Source organism: Lutjanus erythropterus, chromosome 22 (assembly GCF_056507025.1).
Source record: "Lutjanus erythropterus isolate fLutEry1 chromosome 22, fLutEry1.hap2, whole genome shotgun sequence".
Taxonomy (NCBI): domain Eukaryota; kingdom Metazoa; phylum Chordata; class Actinopteri; order Lutjaniformes; family Lutjanidae; genus Lutjanus; species Lutjanus erythropterus.
In genome coordinates this window covers 26469910-26488753 of record NC_139338.1, presented here as the reverse complement: position 1 = coordinate 26488753, position 18844 = coordinate 26469910, and the positions used below count along the sequence as shown (strand labels likewise).

General features: G+C 41.9%; 1 protein-coding gene across 1 annotated transcript; it reads right to left on the bottom strand.

Annotated features, from left to right (window-relative positions):
• Positions 1 to 1267: 1267 nt before the first annotated feature.
• Positions 1268 to 17222, bottom strand: itih5 (inter-alpha-trypsin inhibitor heavy chain 5). Its single transcript, XM_084710899.1, has 14 exons — positions 16898 to 17222; positions 16774 to 16818; positions 15368 to 15531; positions 14032 to 14133; positions 12225 to 12505; positions 11680 to 11849; positions 11293 to 11409; positions 7973 to 8144; positions 7474 to 7783; positions 4741 to 5423; positions 4347 to 4400; positions 2857 to 2973; positions 2401 to 2778; positions 1268 to 1907 (listed from the first exon to the last, which is right to left on the bottom strand). Exons 1-14 carry the CDS (start codon positions 17015 to 17017, stop codon positions 1648 to 1650), a joined length of 2973 nt encoding a protein of 990 aa, XP_084567025.1. The 5' UTR covers positions 17018 to 17222; the 3' UTR covers positions 1268 to 1647.
• Positions 17223 to 18844: the final 1622 nt, after the last annotated feature.

Genomic DNA, 18844 nt, shown 5'->3' with positions numbered 1-18844 from the left:
TGGGGGGTGTGCGTTCGTGCGCTGTGTGTGTTAGGCGTGCATCTACTCATTGGCGCTGGGACAAGGGGTTAGTTACTGGGGCTGGTCTCCGTGGTAACCAGGTGTGATCTTCAGCCATGTTCGATGCATGTCGACGTACATATTTGGTGTGTGAGAAAAGCAGAAATATGTACGCCCAGATGTGTGTTCATACCTCAGAAAACGAGCTCAACATGTGGGTTTAAGTGTTTTATTTACAATTATTGTAAAAAATAATACATACAATATAATAAAAAACATTTAAAGGGATAGTCCGGATTATTTGATGTGGGGTTATATGAGGTACTTGGAGTCAGTGTATTAATTACAGTAGAAGCAGAGAGCGGCACCAGTGAAGACAGGCAATGAACTAGTTTTGACAGGGTTAGCCACAAAAGATATTTTAGCCACTTGAAAATGATCCACCTGAAAAAAATTAATATCAGTTAAAGTGTAAACTATATTTAGAATAACTTTGTTTTGCTGTCAGACAGCTTTTTTGACAAGAAACTGCTGTTACATGAGCCAAATATTGCTCTCTCCAAAATCAACCAAAATCCATAGGCAAAATCGCTCATTTCACCTCGCAGAATACAGGAGTTGCTGGTCTACTGCTGCCTCAATTTGTTAGTTTGTTTCTGTTATTGTGTGACTTTAGTGTTGCAAAGGGTTGGTTCGGATTCACCAAAGTCACACAATAACAGAAAGAAACTATCAGATTGAGGCAACTGTAGCCCAGCAGCTCTCGTGTTCTGTGAGATAAAATTAATAATTTCGCCTATGGACTTTGGTTGGTTTGGAGAGAAAGATATTTGGCCTACATAATGGCTATTTCTCATCAGAAAAGGGGTATCTCAGTGCAAAGTAAAGTGGTGAAAATATTCTAAATATGGCTTAGACTTAAGGAAAGGCAAGTTAAGAAAGAAATATATAGAAATTGAAATATTTGTATTAAAATTCCACTTTTTTTTATTGGGTCATTAATGCTTTGGCAGTATTGTTCATAAGACATTCATGCCGATAAAGCAAAGTGGATTGAAATAAATTAAAATAAGACATTAAGACACATTTAAATGATTTAAAAAGGCAAAAGCAAACAGAGAAATACTTAAAATGTAACAGAAAATGTATTGAAAAGACAATAAAAAGCAAATAAATAGTCACAGGTTACTTTATCAAGACATTATGTATCTACCTTATTTCAAAGCTGCAGAAAACATTAACTTAAACTAATAGTTTTTAAAAAAAATTTAGGTGGAACTGTTGTTTAAGTGGCTTAAATATCTTCTGCTGTCACCTCCTTCAGTAGCAGTATATTGCTTAGCTTCCTACATTGGTGCTCCTGCTGCTTCACCAGACTAAAGGCATGCTGACCTCCATCTACTGTAGGTAATACACCGACTATCAGTAAGTATCTCATACAACCCTACTTCAAATAATCCAAACAATCCCTTTAATTTTCATTAGAAATAGTACAAAAATATATTCAGAAGAGCCTGTAGGTTGACAGAACAACTGAAATATGAAGGTTTGTCATGTGGAAACATTCTGAATCTGCTGGGATGTGATTATGGCTACAGAGTAAAATGAGTTAAAGTCAAATAAAAGCCGCAGCCACGGTCGCCCTCCTCACACCGTGTTGGTCCCATGCGGCCAGTCCCCCGTGTCGAACATGTGCGACACCACGTAGTCCTCGTACTGTCCGTCTATCAGCTTGGCCGCGTTGTTGCGGGCGAACCAGCAGTCCACGCTCTGGGTGCCGCTGTAGATCCTCCTGCTCTTCTGGACCACCGGCACTGAGCGGCCCTTCACCTTCAGAGCGGACGAGGGTTTCATGTCTCCGTGTGCAGGAAGCTCTGCCAGCCCCACTTCCTCATACAGGAACTGACCTGAAAGAGGAATCGGACTGAGGTTATTTTAGTGCCAGAGTTCGACTCTTTGAAGGCCTGCCAGTAACTGTTAAAGCTGGCATGATTGGGCAAACATTCCATAATAACCTTTAAGCATGATGTGATTGAAGAGATCTGAGAGAAAACCAGACTCCTGCTCCTCCTCTTGGCTCTGTTCTCAGGCTTTTGAAAATCTAGCCTGTCAGAAGAGACTTGGGCCAATCACAAGTCGCTAAGATAGCTGAATGTTGAGTCTCACTCCCAAAACATCATTATTTGACAACCTGGGAATGAGACTCAACAATCATCTATATTTCTCCTTTAAATTAACGCACCTTCAAATAGTCAAAAATAACCATTTATCTGCACAAAAGTAGTGAAAAATGAAGATTTTTTGGGGCTTTTTACTCAGTTACATTAAATGAATGCAATGAAAGCATATTCAGCACAAATGGACTGACTCAGCAGATGATTAAAGTTCGTTAACACCTACCCAGCAGGCCGTGGCAGTGGTGCGACAGCCCCTTGCTGTGACCAATGTAGAAGCCCAGGTGGTCTCTCTGGTAGGGGGCTGGGTTCTTGTACTGATGCAGCAGGATCACAAAGCTGATGTTTCCCCCGACCGTCACCGTCACATTAGACTTTCCCACGATGGACACGGACAAAGCGCCGCTGTCCACTTCCACCGTGGAGTGGCAGGGCAGCACCATCCTGTCCCGCCCGTCCAGGATGACCTTCTTAGGCGTCACCTCGATGTAGGCACGTTTGGGACGATCCACCACGATGGTGATGGTGCTGAAATAGGTACGCTGCTGTTTGTGGCTGCCTGGCGGAGCTGGGGCGCCGATTAGCTTACCGTTCACTGTCACACCTGGAGACACAAAGCATAAATGACTAGGACTTGGTGTGAACTCAGTACAATGAGGATTAAGAGCATCGTCCATCTTACCAGAGTACTTGTGGTCAGAAACCAGGCGCAGGACGTGTCCAGGCTCACCGTTGATGTTGAAGCACACAGTCAGTTTACTGAGTGGGAACTCCACCACAAAGTGAGGATCGCCATCCGCTGACGGAGTTTTAAAGTTCAGAGACAGACAAAAAAAAACTGTCTTTAAAAACACAGCAGCAAGAATCAGGAATATAACAAGTAAGCCTGACAGTGGATCGCTTAAAGCGAAATGACCCATTTTGAGAACATTTACATGGTGACAGTGTCAACCAGTATTATATGTAAGAGGCAGGAAGAAGAAGGCCGCTATATTTGATAGTATGTAAGAAGTAATCAGGGGCAAATTTAGCCATTTTGGGGCAGAAGGTAAACACTGCTCTGCAGTCTTTGGGTACTTCTGTATTCTGTAAAGGAGAGTTTATTTTATATTTTCAGACATTAGGATGCTTGTGTAATACACATTTTTCCATCTTAAGTTAGGATACATTAGGAACCCCTAATAAGGTAATAGTAATTACCATTGTCATTTTTGTAAATATTCAACTAAATTGATTGGTGTTTGGTCAGAAACAACTCAGGGTGTTAAGGTTCTGCTGGGTGAAATAGGTCTCATGATGTCAGTTTTTCTAAAATTTGGCTACAGCTCCAGTTAGATACCCACTCAGTTTTGAAATGGACAGAACATGCCAGGATTCAACTTTAGAAAAGACTGATTAAAGAAGGGCTGTTTGAGAAAACCCTTTGAAGGGTGTGTTCCTATATTACATAGAAAATAAGTTAATTAAATTTTCTATTCATGTTAAATTCAACTAAAAAAACCTTAAAACTTGAGCTTCAATCTTGGACATCTCTGTAAAGCTTCTACATAATATAAACAGAGGCAACAGCTGATTAGTAGCCGTCTTAAATTTGTCAGTGTTGTTTGATTTTCTGCAGATTTTTTCTGTTGAATCTTCAGCTGGCCTGTGAGAACCAGCGAAGATGAACAGAGGAGTGATGAGATGAGAGGAGATGATAGAGCCACAGTAATGACAGGGTCATTAGCCCTCACTAACTGCCTCTGATGGGCTCCCTCTCTTTACTGTAACACATGCACCAAACATCCCACTTCTCATCTCTTCACTCTGTCCCATTCGCCCACAGAGTGTGTGTGTGTGTTAGCGAACACGCACTTGCATGTTTAAAGTGCCACGTAGTGCTTGTGTTGGTATTTCAATTAGACCCTGCGTGTTCTTTCCTCTGGTGCAGGTCATGTTCAGAGTGGCTGCCTGTGTGATCACTGCAGACTGTCTGACGAACATCCAAATTACAGGCCGCCCACACAGAGAGCGCACAGAGAGAGTCTACTGTACGTTCCCCTTCTCCTCTCTGTTAAAACTCCTCCTATGGAGCCTTATAACCACCGTGTTTACAGTATGGAGGGTTCAGAGGGTATCAGATGAAACACACGGGGGAAAATGTACAACAGTTTACATAAGATGTGGCGTCACCTGATGTTTTGGAGATGGTGATGGATTTCTTGGCGGGTCTCCTCTCGACTTTACCTACAAGGAAGAGAATATTTATCTGATGCAATGAGGCGGAGGGCAACCATTGTTTAATGCTTCCTCTTAAAATATTCCATACGGGTAACATAACTCGGGTGGATCTGTTATTAGTGTTATACAGGGTGTCTGAAGAGACAGAACAGGTTATTAAGTCTGCACCTTCTCTTAAAGGTCCAGTGTATAAGATTTACGGGTATGCACCGGAGTGCAGCACTGTTTCGCTTTTATTAAATCACCTGAAAACAACACCAGGTTGATACTGTGTAACCATACGGACCTCATCAGACTGGTCCATTATAACTTGATATTATGCATTTTTATGAACACACAACCTCACCAATCGTGTTGCTCGGAGATGAAGTCTGGCTGCCTGTCTTCTTGTTGGGTTTCTGTGGCTTTCCATCCTCTGCGTCTCCTGGCAGCTCATTGGCAGTTGAAACACCCTCATCAGCCACTGGGCTGACAGTGGGCGCGGGGGCCATGGTGCCATCAGCCAGGACCTCGGGCCTTTCCACCACCAGGTTGGTGAGGGGAGTGAGGAAGTGGTAAGTCAGAGACAGATTGGTGGCCTGTTGGATGTGGCCTTCCCTCTCTTTGCTGGTCTGGCTGCGCAGCCGTGACCGTAGCCCCTCCTTGACGCTTAGGAAACCCCAGACGCGTTCCACAAAGTCTTCCGCTATTGAGCCCAAAGCAACTCCCAATCCTTGAGCAACCGCTGACCCTACAGGCTTCGCTCCAGCCGCCATCGCTGCTGTGGCTGCCTTCACATGCCTCTCAGTCTCCATCTGTCGGCGCTGCAGTGGGACGTCGGTCTCCAGGATGATGCTCTTGTCATTGTTGCTGGCTGTCACCTGGACGTGGAGTGAATCTGCGCTCTGGTTGGTCAACTTGCCGGCGATGACGATCTCAGAGCCGTTGAAGTAGTTGGTAAACAGACTCTGAGTGACGTACTGGACAGAGTCCTCGGTGTAGTTGATCCTTATATCAGACAGAAGAGGAGTTCCTATCTCATCATAGAACCTAGAAAAGGACAAGGAGACATCAAGGACTGCAGCTGGTTCATCATGATGTAGTTAAGAAGACCTTAAACTTGTGACTTAGACCATAAACTCATTAGGAAACAGTTTACTGTTATATCAAGTGAGAGGTAGGCTCATTTTCTCATAAACTTACATACAATTGGACTTCTTTTAGCAACCGCTAGAGTCTCCCCCTGCTGGCCATTAGGAAGACTGTAGGTCACTTTTCAGATCCAGAAGCTCCGTCCACTTCTTTTATACAGTCTATGGTTTGAACAGATTACCAGTGGTGTTGTTTTTCTTGTTCTAGCATTATGCTAATTTTACTGTTTAACTTGCAAGCATTGAGTCGATGGAGCTACTTAATGCGACCATGGCAGCTCTCAGGGTTTGCCCTGCAGGATTAGACTGTAAATTGCTATAATAGCAATAGCAACATCCAGACCTAACATTTGCCTGTTCTTTTCTGTTGATCACCAATCAGTCATATGTTTAGTGTGTTTGCTCGAGGGCACATCAGCGGCAGTTTTTGAGGTAGAAAAAAGAAGGTTGTTATTACAGATTTCATCAAATGTCTCGTTTGTTCAAACAACCCACCTTCCGGACCATAAAACCTGCTTGTCTAACCTCTCAAAGCTACTGCAACCCCACTTCAGAGTTTGTGCACACATTCATAAAGGAGTGCGTAGAAGGTAAAGATTGTGGATGTGTGTGTGAGTCCTCTGTCCTGTCCTTGCTGTCACGCCGCAGTAAACCTCCTCACCTCTTAACCAGCGTGTTTGTTCAAGCAGGACGAGGGCTATTATCTGCGGCGTCTATCTGTTAACCCCACGTATACACTCAGATGCAGGTTTCACAACACACGCGCATTCCTGCCCGACTGAACAAACACCTCGTGTGTCCGAGTGCGGAAGAGGGAGAGAAGAGGGATAGAGAGAGAAAAAAAAAAGACGTCTGGGGAGAGAAAGAGGGTGGCTGTTGTGGTCTGTGGCTGTCACATGTTGAGGTTGATTAAAGAGGTATGTTGTCAGCACCGTCACATTTGAGGTCGTCGTTCCCTCGTAGCTCGATGAAAGACGGAGGGACGTGTCAGAGGGGTGGAGGGGACGGATTAAGGACAGCTAATTGCTTCTTAAGAGGTGGACTATACATACAAGAAGGGGAAGTCTGACAATGATTACTTATTTAAAGTAATAATCAATGATATTGTCTTATAAATGAGTAGTTGTTAGTCTTTTAATTTCATGTTCTAGATACACATTATCTAGTTGGTATTTTGTGGGAAAATCCTGCAGTTTAATGCAAAAACTTCATAAGCCCAAAAGGTGGAGACAGAAAAGAAAATGACTACGGCTATCTTGCATGAAATGCTTTAAAAAACTACAGAGAATACACAGAATCAAAATAGAAATTTCTCAATAGTTTTCTAGAAGTGTTGTCTGGTCTCATCTTAGGCCTAGACTACACTCACAAAAGACTTTTGACTTTTAGCTACTGTTGGACCAGTTTCAAGTCAGCTGAAACCCAAAAATAAGAAGGAAAAATCTTTTCTTTTTCTGGTGTTCGTGTCATGCCTTTTTTTTGGTCTTTTTATGATTGGGAGTCTGCACAGGGCATTTTATTTTGAAAATTTCCTGTATTCTCTGGTCCTTTGCTGTGTCTGACTTTGTGTCTGGGTTGATCTGCTAAACAAGGCTTGATGGGGCTTCCATCGTATAAACTTGGCACGTATTTGAAGTGGAGCAAAGTGGACAGCTGCCTCCAGTACACAACATTTGCTTTGGGCCAGATTAGTTGGTAAAGTTGATGCATTTTCCTGTTGGTTTGGTGTCTTTCACACAAAAAAACAAAATGCATCACTAAAAGGCACATGAGAACGTTCTCTCTGCTATGTACATGTTTGGAAAACTCAGAAAAATCAGAACAAAAGCTCTAAAGATCAACAATCCAAATAGTAGCTGAAAGGATAAGATGGTCTTTGATTGGAAGAAATATTACAGCAACATACAGATTTGATTGACGGGCACACAGAGCGCAAAGGACACTCCTACCCTTTGAGCATGGCGCTGGCGTCGGCCTCCTCGTGGATGCGTCTCATCATCCCGCAGTTCTCCAGAGCCATGCGCTCCAGCAGCCTGTAGTCCACGTCGTTCCCGATCCCGATGGTGAAGATGCAGAACTTCTCCTGCACGGCTGAGCGAGTGTTCCCCAGGATCGTGGTGGACTGGATCTCCCCGACCGTGGGCCGTCCGTCCGTCAGGAAGATAATGAGGGAGACGCTGTTGGGGCTGGCGTCAGGGCCCGCCAGGTAATGCCGAAGCAGAGAGGAGCCGGTCTGGATGGCATCGTCGATGTTTGTCCCTGCAAGAGATGTCACAACAGATTATTCCTCAGGAAAACATCAAGGATAATGAAATACAATGAATAAGTGGTGCTTTATAGATTTTATTGCCTTGAGGCCTGGAAATGAAAAGCTCATTAGACTTGATATTTAACCACCAGAAAACAAACTGAGTCATGTTTATGTATCAGAATAGTAGAACGTCTCACCTCCAGTGGGTGACAGCGTGAAAATAAACTTCTTGGCGTCTCTGACATTAAGTGGCGTCACCGGCACGAGACGGTTCGGCTGCCAGACTTTGACCTTATTGGAGAAGCTGATGAAGTTGAAGCGATCGCCGGGTCGCAGATCCCTCAGGATGGTGAAGAGAGCATCTTTAGTCTGAGAAAGAAATGAGACAAATGTGAGACATCTTGTGTCAGAATGCTGGAAACACAACGCGCTCGCGGTGTCTGGGGTGTAGCCATGCTTATATACTATTATAATGTGAAAGCTGCAGTGGTGGGACACAAAACACACATGCAAAAAGTTTATAAAAGTGCATACGTCCAAATGTGATAAATACTGGTTTATTAATAAATATCCATGAGAGCATTATGTAGTGTGCAGACTCTATTTTTCTATTTTTTCTATTCTAACAAACATAGCATCAGTCAGATGTCCTGCCTTTTGACCAGCTGTGGTGTTGTGTCATACACACACTCCACCCATGACTCGAGCCCAGGAGGGTGGTGTCAGTAGTTTTGAAAGTTGGTGTCAGTATTGCATTTAAAAGGGAAGACAGCTAATTAAACTGAACATTCAACATCATCTATCTCAGAATAAGGTGACACAATGGTGACTGAGCCTATGGCCCGCTTTAGAAAGACCTTACATTTATAATATTATTAAGTGGGTCTCTGTGGCAACATTCCTGGGAAAAATCACAAGTGGCACAAAGTTAGTCATGTGTTTTCCATCACATGCAGTGGAGGATCCGTCAGTGACGTTAAGTGGAGCTAAAGCAACAGATGCACTCTTCAACCTACGTGTGTGGTTGAAGTCTTGTACTGTTTTTTTCCGGTCTCTGCTAGCGGGGTAAGTAAACAGTTTAAAATGACTGACGTCACACAGGCGGCACTGTTTGGATCTGTTTGGTACTGAGGTCCAAAAACACATCATGCAACTGACCCTTCCTAAGTCCCGCCCTCTTCTGCTCCACGCTCTACTAACAATTGAACAAGCTTGGCACCTCGGTCAACTTTCTCCTTTTCCTGCTTCCTGTTCTTACATATGCTACGTGCTCATCTCGTCTCTGTTGAAATTAAAATTTGAAGATGAAAACGCTAGCTAACTAGCTAGCTAATCTGTATCAATCATTGGTCAGCTATTTGACTACCATTTAGCTGACATTAGCTTACTTAATATGTGAATAAGGAGATAGTTGACCAAGAGAACTGTTACTGGAGCACAGACTAAAAAGGGGTGGGACTTAAAAAGGGTAAATTTAAGCTTGAAATCTCGCCATAGGTGTCGCTATATAGAATGAAATGGAGATCTTTACTTTAAGGTGTCAAGTATAAGAAATCAAGAAAAGTTGGGTAATTATTTTTTTTTTGTTAGATTTAGTCACATTTGCCAACTTTCTTCTTCAATCTCTGATGTATCTGACGAAGCCCACATTTTCCTGTTAGTTATGGCAAAAAGTGTCTAACTAGCAATTTTTAAGAGAAAAATGTCCAAATTCTCCGACTCCAGCTTTTCAAATGTGAATACTTTCTGATTTTTTTACTAATCTGTGACAGTAAACTGATTATCTTTGGGTTGTGGACAAAACAAGAGCTTCCTGGAACACTAATCAACATTTTTCAGATTAATGTCTGCTGTCTATTTTGCATTGAATGTACAAAAGCTCAAAATCTTCTTCTGTCTTTTCAGTTCTGGAGCTCCACAGTCCGAGCGTCTCTGCAGCTCTGACTCCGAGTGTGGGTGTGATATATAATTTGGCTCTGGGGGGTTTATGGAGGGGTCTATATGGGCTGTATACAGCAGAGGTCAGAACCACAGACTGACCTACACTGAAACCCTCTATTGTGGAGCCACATCAAAACACACTTGTTGTTCTGTTCCTGCGGCCCGCTGGGGGCTGGCGATGGGTGGGGGTGGGCCGGATCAAGGGGTCGAGGGTGCTGCTGTTGTCTAGAAAGTTCCATTACCCCATAGACCCTGACCTTCCTCCCTCACAGCGCTGCCTTGTGCTGTATGTTTCCACTTTTCTTTGTCACTCAAAATCTGTTTTTCAGTTTTACGTTTGTTTCTGCGCTCTCCGCTCGGGGCAGCTGCAGCTCCGAGTCTGGCCGAGGGGATTAACGTGCCGCTGCCGCTGCAGATGGAGGAAAAGGTCTGATATTGATATTCCAGTGTGGGAGTGAGGAGGTGGGGTGTCAGTTTACTGATCTGATACAGCCATTATTGCTCTGCATGGGAAGCAATATCGTCAGATTTCCTCTGTCACACTGGAGGAAAGTAAGACTGAGTTTATTTCTGTGGCTTCTGCTCCATCTGGAACTTTTAGCTGCAGTAGTTAAGACTTTGATGTGAAAATACACCAAATCTGTCAGCCTAAATCTCCAACTGTTGTTGCAGCAAATCAAAGCGTCGCTCAAATTCAAGTGGTAACATAATTCAAGTGGATTGCATAATGGTGATGCCAAAAAAAGGTAACTGTAATCCCTTACAGTTACAGAAAAAGACATAATCAGATTACAGAAACAAACATAAACCATTATATTAGGCTGAACAATTTGACAGTTTGGTACTGAGGTAATCCAAAAGTAATGGAAAGTAATCATGTTACATTATTTTAGGAGGATTTTTTTCCTGCAGGTAATTGGCAACTACATAAGAATACATTTTTAAAGTGACCCTAAGTTAAGTTATGTCCTGCTGTGGACGGGGTCTGGTGTTTTTTGACAGGAAACCACTGTTATATGAGCCAAATGTCACTCTCTCCAAATCAACCAAACTCTCATTGGCAAAATCAGTAATTTAATCTTATATAATGCAGGAGTTGCTGGTCCTCTGCTGCCTCAATCTGTTAAGTTTGTTTGTGTTATTATGTGAATTTGGTGTTTTAAAAGGTTAGTACAGATTCACCAAAGTCACACAGTGACACAAACAAACTAACAGATCGAGGCATTGGTAGGTTAGGTAGCTAGCAAGGTTAAATTAGTGGTTTTTCCTATGGAGTTTGGTTGGTTTGGAGAGAGTGATATTTTGCTTATATAACTGCAGTTTCCTGTCAGAAAACGCTGTTTGAGGCCAGGCAAAGCAGTGAAAATATTCTAAATATTGCTTACACTTAAATTGATCTTAATTTTTTCAGGTGGATCCCTTTTTAAGTGGCTAAAAAAAATTGTTGTTGACCGTGTCCACAGCAGTATTTTGTTAGCTTCCTACACCAAAACTCCTGCTGCTTCTCCAAGCCAAACTGTCGCTTTAACTTCACAACAGTTTTCCAGACATTATCCACTAATTTGTGCCACTTTACCTGTCTGATCTTGGTCCCCAGCATGGAGGCGCTGGTGTCGATCACAAACACCACATTCTTGGGCACGACAGGCAGGTCTTTGGGGGCAAAGTAGTGGACGAAATGTCCGTTTAAAACCTGGGAAAGAAAGACAGGCTTTGAGATCGGTTGCAGTGATTGTCAAAACATAGTGTGGTTCTGAAGACAGACACAAGAGTTTGGCAGTGGAGTGACGTGATGGCAGGAAACCAGAGAAATGAATGAAAAACAGGTGGGTGGATGAGTGTGTGAGTGTGTGTAGCTGGGTGTGCACATGCAAAATATGAAAACTATTTTTATGCTCTCTCGCAGTCATCGTTCCTGTTTTTTTATGCTTGTCACAGTTTATAGGAGTGTTGTTAATCTCACCTGAATGTCTCCGATGCCCATGTCTCTCTGCACGTCATAGCGGATCACGAAGTCTCCCAGGAGGCCGTTGGTGGTGATCTTGGCCTGCTGGACGATGTTGGGGCTGAAGGTGATCTTCCAGACGTTCTTTTCGTTTTTGATCACGGTTGGGACGGGCGGCTCTGGCTTGGCTGAGGCACAAAGACAGGAAGTGTGTTTGTATTTTAACTGGCACTAGATCAAAATATCTAGTGACCGTGACCTAAAAGTGGACTTAAATGCTGGCAAGGTGGCTTTTAAAACTCTACACTTTACACTTTAAAAAAAAAGGTGGGAAAACTGCTCAAGCACGGGTAAACTTTCTAATTAAGTAATATTGCTATAAGATGTGTCTCAATCATAACATGTCAGCTCTGTATCAATGTGTATTTTGTTTAGTATTAAAAGAACAAATTTACAAAATGGAAATATTTAAATTGAAAATATTATTAATGCAGAAAAATAGGCAAAAATATCAAACCAAATTAGCTGACAATAATAATATAATAATTAATGTATCTGTAGACCTGGTATCTTGGGTGCGTTGGGTCCAGCTGCACTGTTGGAAGCGCCGCTGCTCCTGCCGTTGCGGAGCGGCAGCACCTCGAGGTCGGTGATGGACGAGTGGTCGACGATGGTGACGTCCAGGGTGAGGCGGCTGACCAGCTGCATCGGCCGCAGGCTGGTCACGTGCTCGTAGCGTCCCAGCCGCCGCTGCAGAAGCTCCTCGTAGGTCAGCAGGAAGACGGCACGGTTCCGACCCGGGATGGAGGCCGCCATCCTGAACACCTCCACCTCCGGTTCAGCACTGGAGGAGCAACGGCGACAGGTATCACACCTCAGCCTTATTTCTGATACTACCACCAGATGGCACCAAAGACTAAAATTTACTGTAGTGGCTTGAAATAATTTATCACTATTTTCAACTCTCAACTTCTTGAAAAGAGTCGCTCTTTATGGTGCATTCGCCCCCTGCTGGTAGGCTACTGCACCTTCATACGTGCGTGTAGTTTTCACGCCTGGGCGAGCCAAAACGTGACACTGAAATGAAAAGAGCAGCAGCTGCAAACGGAAAATCATAACATATAGATGAGAGAAGAGCAATTAGGAAAGAGGAGGAGTGCAGACGAGGTGGGGCGCTGAGCCGAACAGTCCAAGTGCTGATATCATAAATATGGAAGTCCTGTGTCTGTCTAATCTCTTCCACTTCAATCCTTTCTTTCCTTCCTTCCTCCCCTGCTCTGCTCTCTTCTGTCCTTTACAGATGGAGCCACTGAATCACCACATCTCATTTAATAAAATGTCACTTTTCAACATGACAGCTGGAAACGTGATGTCACTTGTTCCAGATGTCACCTCCCGGGTCACACGGATTTATGTGACAATCCTTGTCTCTGGAGAAATGATCTTATGTCAGGCTCACTGCAGTCTGCTCTCACGCGGCAGAAATCATGGACTAAAACTGAAGAGGAGAGGGACCATCCAGACTGCATCATGGGTAACTGTCGCGTCTGTGGAGGCCCCGTTAATGCTGAAAGATGCAGGATTTGGCATCCAGATGACGTTCCTACTCATTTCAGTGAGACAACACCAAGACACATTGTGGACGTGTTCCGACAGCGTGTCTTTGTAGTAAAAGAGTTCAGGTACTAGACTGACCCGCCTGGACTCCAGACCTGACAACAGAAACCCTGGACCGTCTGGCTCCTGAAGTCACATGTCGAGGAAGAATGAGAATTTCACTTTTAAAACTCCATCAATTAGTGTCCTCAGTTCCCAAACGCTGACTTGTAGCCACTCACAGTGGTGCACTTTTAGGAAGAAGGGTTCTAAAATGGTTCTTTCTGAAGGGCTGAGGTTCTACTCAGAACCATTTGCTTGTGAAGAATCTTTTTTTTTTTTAATAAAGGGTTTGTCAAGGGTTATCTGTAAGACTGAGGCATCAATGAAAAGTTTTTGCAAATCATTACAAAGTCGCCCTGCAGTGAGCTCACACTCTCAGAGCTCACACTCTCAGAGCTCACACACTCAGAGCTCACACACTCAGAGCTCACACACTCAGAGCTCATACACTCAGAGCTCACACTCTTAGAGCTCACACACTCAGAGCTCACACTCTCAGAGCTCACACTCTCAGAGCTCACACTCACTCTTTGTGGCCGCCCTGTTGTGGTAAAAGGTTTTAGTTGGGATATTATCAACCTCTGTTTGCAAAATAGGAACATTAGAGGGAGTGAGAGCTGCTGTGTAATTAGGAGGAGACATCAGACCAGAGGAGTGACCACACACACACACACACACACACACACACACACACTCTCAGGTTCCTCTTACCTTGCATCACCTGACTCTTTGTTCTTGGTCTTTCCGTTCTCCTGTTTGACCCTCTTCTCCTTCGGCCTGACCTCGCTCTGGTAGACACGCCCTCCGATGATCCTGGTTCACGGGGTCAAAGGTCGAGGATTAGCACGGCGCTCATATTCAGGACCGACCTATTGTCACGTTTCAACTGCGTCTCCTCACACAAAAGACAGAATTTGTGGACAGAATCTAGGTCTTTACGAGTAACAGTCCACCTGCACATGAATGACCTCTCCTCACGGCGGGTTCGTCTGTTAACAGCAGTATAAAAGTTTTCACCCTTTCTTGGCTCCTTGCTAACATCTCCATAGAAACAGAAACATCGTAAATCCTTCCAGCCTCTAAATCCTGTTTCTTTCATAAAATACCTTCTAAAAAATGTCCAAATCTGCTTAGATTGACTGGATTCAGGGGACAAACTGCAGCTGTGACTGACAGGATGATGGTATTATTTACTGTTTTACTTCTTAAGGACTAACCAACATCAACATTTAGAGGAAAAGGCACCAGGTCATCGACACTGGTTATGATGCAATTTAGTTTAGTTTTACAAATATCAAAATTTTATTTTTAATTTTGTGTATAGGCTCAAACTCTTGTGTTTTGAAATAAACTAAAAAGATCATTTACAATGATTCACAACATTTTTGTCTTGTGACCTTTTGAAATGAAGCAACGTCTACTAGTGACCTTTAATCACAGGTTATTACGGCTTCAGTGTTGACATGAGTTGGGAGCAGTTGACCCGAGGAGCAATGTTGCCTGCTTGCCATCTTTGTTTGCTTGATTTTAAGGATTTTTAGAAGCATAAAGAGGTAAAAGCAACCAGAATTTCTGAGGAAAATGTCAAAAAATTAGAGAAAAGTCAGAAAAACTAAATATACAACAAGCACTAGCCAATCATAAACATGGAAAAATTGGTATCTGCAGTCTTATGTGAAATCATCATTGTTTGATGCATAATAAATGTATTTTTTCAAGATGAAATATCACAGTTTAGTGTCCTTTTCTTGGCAAAGAAGTGCTCAGATTTTAACAGATTTGTTAACAACATAATAAACCTTATGTGTGCACAGAAGTAGTCTGACATTTATTTTTTTCTTCAGCTCAGGAATAATGGGAGTAAAAGCAAAAGTGGTGCTTTATCTTTTTGGTATTTTAAGCGATTTAAGACATTTTATTAAGCAGAAAAAGTCCTAAACTAAGATACAAGTTTTCCAGGAGACACTAATGTATAAGAAAATCCCGACTTTCTTCCTAATTATGTTTTGATTGTTATGATTTTAGGTCCTCTATCAGGTGACCTTACATGGTGAAGTTGGAGACGTATGCGTTGGCGGGGATCTGGAACTGGAAGACGCCCTCGGTGGCGGCGGAGTGGCGGTTGAGCATGGCGCAGTACACGGCGGTGAAGGCGTAACGTGAGATGATGGTGGTCTTGATGGAGAGCTCCTGAATGTGAGGTTTAGTCTCCTGCAGAGGAAACATTAAAACACCGTTAAAGCAGAAATAACCACCAGCACCCAACAGACTACATGTAGCTATGCTAGAGTTTTGCTAACATTCGCTAACTTAAGATGGGATGATATTGTATAGGTCGCTACTGCAGGTCCCCTGGCTGTGCTAAAATAGCAGAGAGCAGGTTTAGGCTACATGCTACTTAAATTTATTTGATTATGGTGGAGTTAAATGACATATTGCTGCAATTTTATCCAAAAACATGTGTAACTACAACTTGCAAAAGCTGATTTGAGTTTATTGTGTTATTAACTAGTGCATATTTATATGCTCCTTACATCAAATGATGACTTGTGTATTTCAAATACAGTCTGTGAGTTAAAATTTTTTAAAATGTTACTAATGTCCCCAGTCTCCCCTAATCCCAAAGTGTTCAGATGAGATTACATTTTTTGTAAAGCAATGGATTACTAATTACAAAAATCGGCATTTACGTTGTATTGCATTATTGACAACATTTCAAAGTAATCTGACTCAACCTCCACCCGAACATCACCTGGACTTCCTCATTAGTTTCTAAACGCCAGTTTGGCTCGACTTTACGCGGCCCTGCTGTGCACAATATCGAAAATCCCCCAGTTTTACCATTGATTAGCCAACATATTTTATTCCAGTTAGACCGGAGTTTCTCCATGGTAACAATAACCAAACTGGGGCAGAAGAATTTATTCCCAGGAGCTCAGATCCAGCGCATTACAGACACTCTGGCACATCTGCGCGCTTGGCTGATCTCGTGTGCGTCACACCCAGAGCGCACAAGTTTAGGATGACAAAACGTGTTTCTAAATAACTTAAACTAGGTCATGCATTCTGGGTCACTTTTAAAAATATAATCACCATAAACTCCTAAACGCTCAGGGTATTGAACGATTCGAGGGTGTCAATATTAATCCAATCTGCCAAATTATCAAATCAAAGACTTCTAAACCCTGATTTTAAATAAACAGCTACATATTTTTTGCTTTCCATTAAAATAATACAGTAGATTTGGAGTCAAACCCTACTTTAGCCTCTAATTTTAAATAAATACCTTCATATCTTTGTGGTAAAATTGATTTTAGTCTCAAAATTTAAGGACAAAAGTGCATAAATATTCAAAAACCTTCATATATTGCAGTAAATTTGACTTTATCCACTAAATTTATGGTACATGAATATTGAAATAACTCCATATATTTGTAGTAAATATGACTTTACCTTGGTTAGTATAGTTTTCACCTGTCGTGGGACCCTGCGTGGCGCCTGTGTGCACAAAGAAGGAGTCAGATAAAGAAATCCAAACACCTGAATGTACAAAACCTTCGTCTTTTAAATGTCTTACAATGTCTAAATCAAAGTCTGCCAAGTCGACATCAGTGTCATCTGCAAACTGGGATTCCTCCAGTTGTCCCAGTACACTCGGACTGGAAAAACATAAGAGTAAAGTGAGCAGCAGCAGCATCTTGCAGCGAAGTCCTTCTCCAGTAAAACTCAAAAAGATAAATGGGACATAATTTCCAGCGCGCAGAAAGTCTCCGAGTGTCTCCGAGTGTCCAGATCAGAGTGACCAGCAGACGGACAGAGGACGGTGACGGTGTGCTGCAGAAATACACGCCCACAAACCGGAGGAGAGAGATGCAGGCAGTGTTTTCAGTCCCACTCCTGCAGAATCAGTGGCAATTAGAGCTGCTACTGCTGCTTTCAGGGGCTGTGGGAATTTATGGAATTTCTCTCCATTTTTTTGTTCACTGATTTGTAAAAAAAAAAAAAAAAATCTTTGTTACTTCTCCTTTGTCAAAATCATCCATCACCTGACAGGTGTAGCATATAAAGATGCTGATTAAATTGTGTCTTGGACTGGTCACAATAAAAGGACACTCTAAAATGGCCAGTTTTATCTTGAAAGAAGAGGCACTGAACTGTGGGAATTTCACGTAGGGCTACAGATACCATATTTTCTTTAGTTGTAGTCTAGTTGGTTAGCTTTACACATGAGGAGTGATTGGCTTGAGTTAAGGTAAGAATGACAGGGTAAGAAAATCACGGGCATGTGCTCGTGTAAGAAGTTTCTGCAGTAAAACATTCTGTGCTAATAGGACAAGCTGGAAGTTACAAGGAGCACTTGAAGGCAGCATGCCACAACCATTAACCATGACCTTCCATCATCTGGCTGAAATCTCACCTCAGTTTCATAATCAATAATATAAAATTTACAAATAAAGTTGACCTATATCTGTTATTCTAAACTACATAAGACATAAATAAAGGAAAATAAATTATTAAATTCATTTAGAGAAGAACAAAATGACACTGAAGCACCTCAGGATTCTTTTTTCCCCTCAGTTTTTGTTATTTTTCTTTAACTCTGTCTCTCAGACAGACAGTGCAGCAGAATTTATGCACATTTGGCAGATGTTAAAATGCAGAGAAGAGTTTTTCCACAGTTCTAGCCTCTTTTCATTGCAAAGTACCACCAGATTGATGCATTCAAATGTTAAATATCTGTCCTGGACCACTTACAGAGTTTGGAATCACCTCACCATAGTTTTATAAAGTAAAACAGGGCCTCCCAAAAACCTAGAAACAGCCCTGGTTAGATTAAAACGCAATCTAGGTGGTATTTTAGATTTAAAAGTTGAAGTATGCAACACTTTGTAAGATAAATAAATATATAAATACATGTATATTCTTTTAATACTATGATTATGATTAACATTATGATGTTTTAAATTATGTAAAATAAATATATTCATAAAGAAATATATATATTTTTAATATTATGATGATTTAAATGATTTATATGCCACAGACATCTGGGAGTCTCCTAACCTCTAACCACTGGGGTAAAAACCCCATAATTTCAAAAAACAAATTCTTTCCTTGGAAATCAAGCATTTAGGCACAATTAATTTAACTGAATAAATAAATAAATAAATAAATAAATAAATAAATAAATAAATCTTTAAAAATATCATGAAAATTTAAATAATTGACTCTGTGCCACAGACAGAACCACTGGTATATATATATTTTTTAAAAAAAACATAATTTAATACAAATAAAAATTAAGCATTTAGTCAAAATTAAACTCACTAAATAAATAAATACAAATTCCACTTTTGGCATCACAGTGTGACTGTAGGGAGATATGAAGTTGTCAGTCTTTAGGCCTACTTTGGTGTCACCTTGTGGCCAAATGGGTGAAATGCAACATTACACCTCTCCCATGTAAAGTGAGAATATGTGTCATGAAAATGTTCATTTCTGTACCTTCATATTTATTGTACCT

Bases quoted from the DNA above. Each gene is read 5' to 3' on its own strand.
- itih5 (XM_084710899.1), bottom strand. From the start codon at position 17,017: ATGCTGCTGCTGCTCACTTTACTCTTATGTTTTTCCAGTCCGAGTGTA. The intron at 7,784-7,972 runs GTGAGACGTTCT...CATCTCTTGCAG, and splicing joins CACGCTGTCACCCACTGGAG to GGACAAACATCGACGATGCC. The intron at 1,908-2,400 runs GTAGGTGTTAAC...TTCCTCTTTCAG, and splicing joins CCACTGCCACGGCCTGCTGG to GTCAGTTCCTGTATGAGGAA.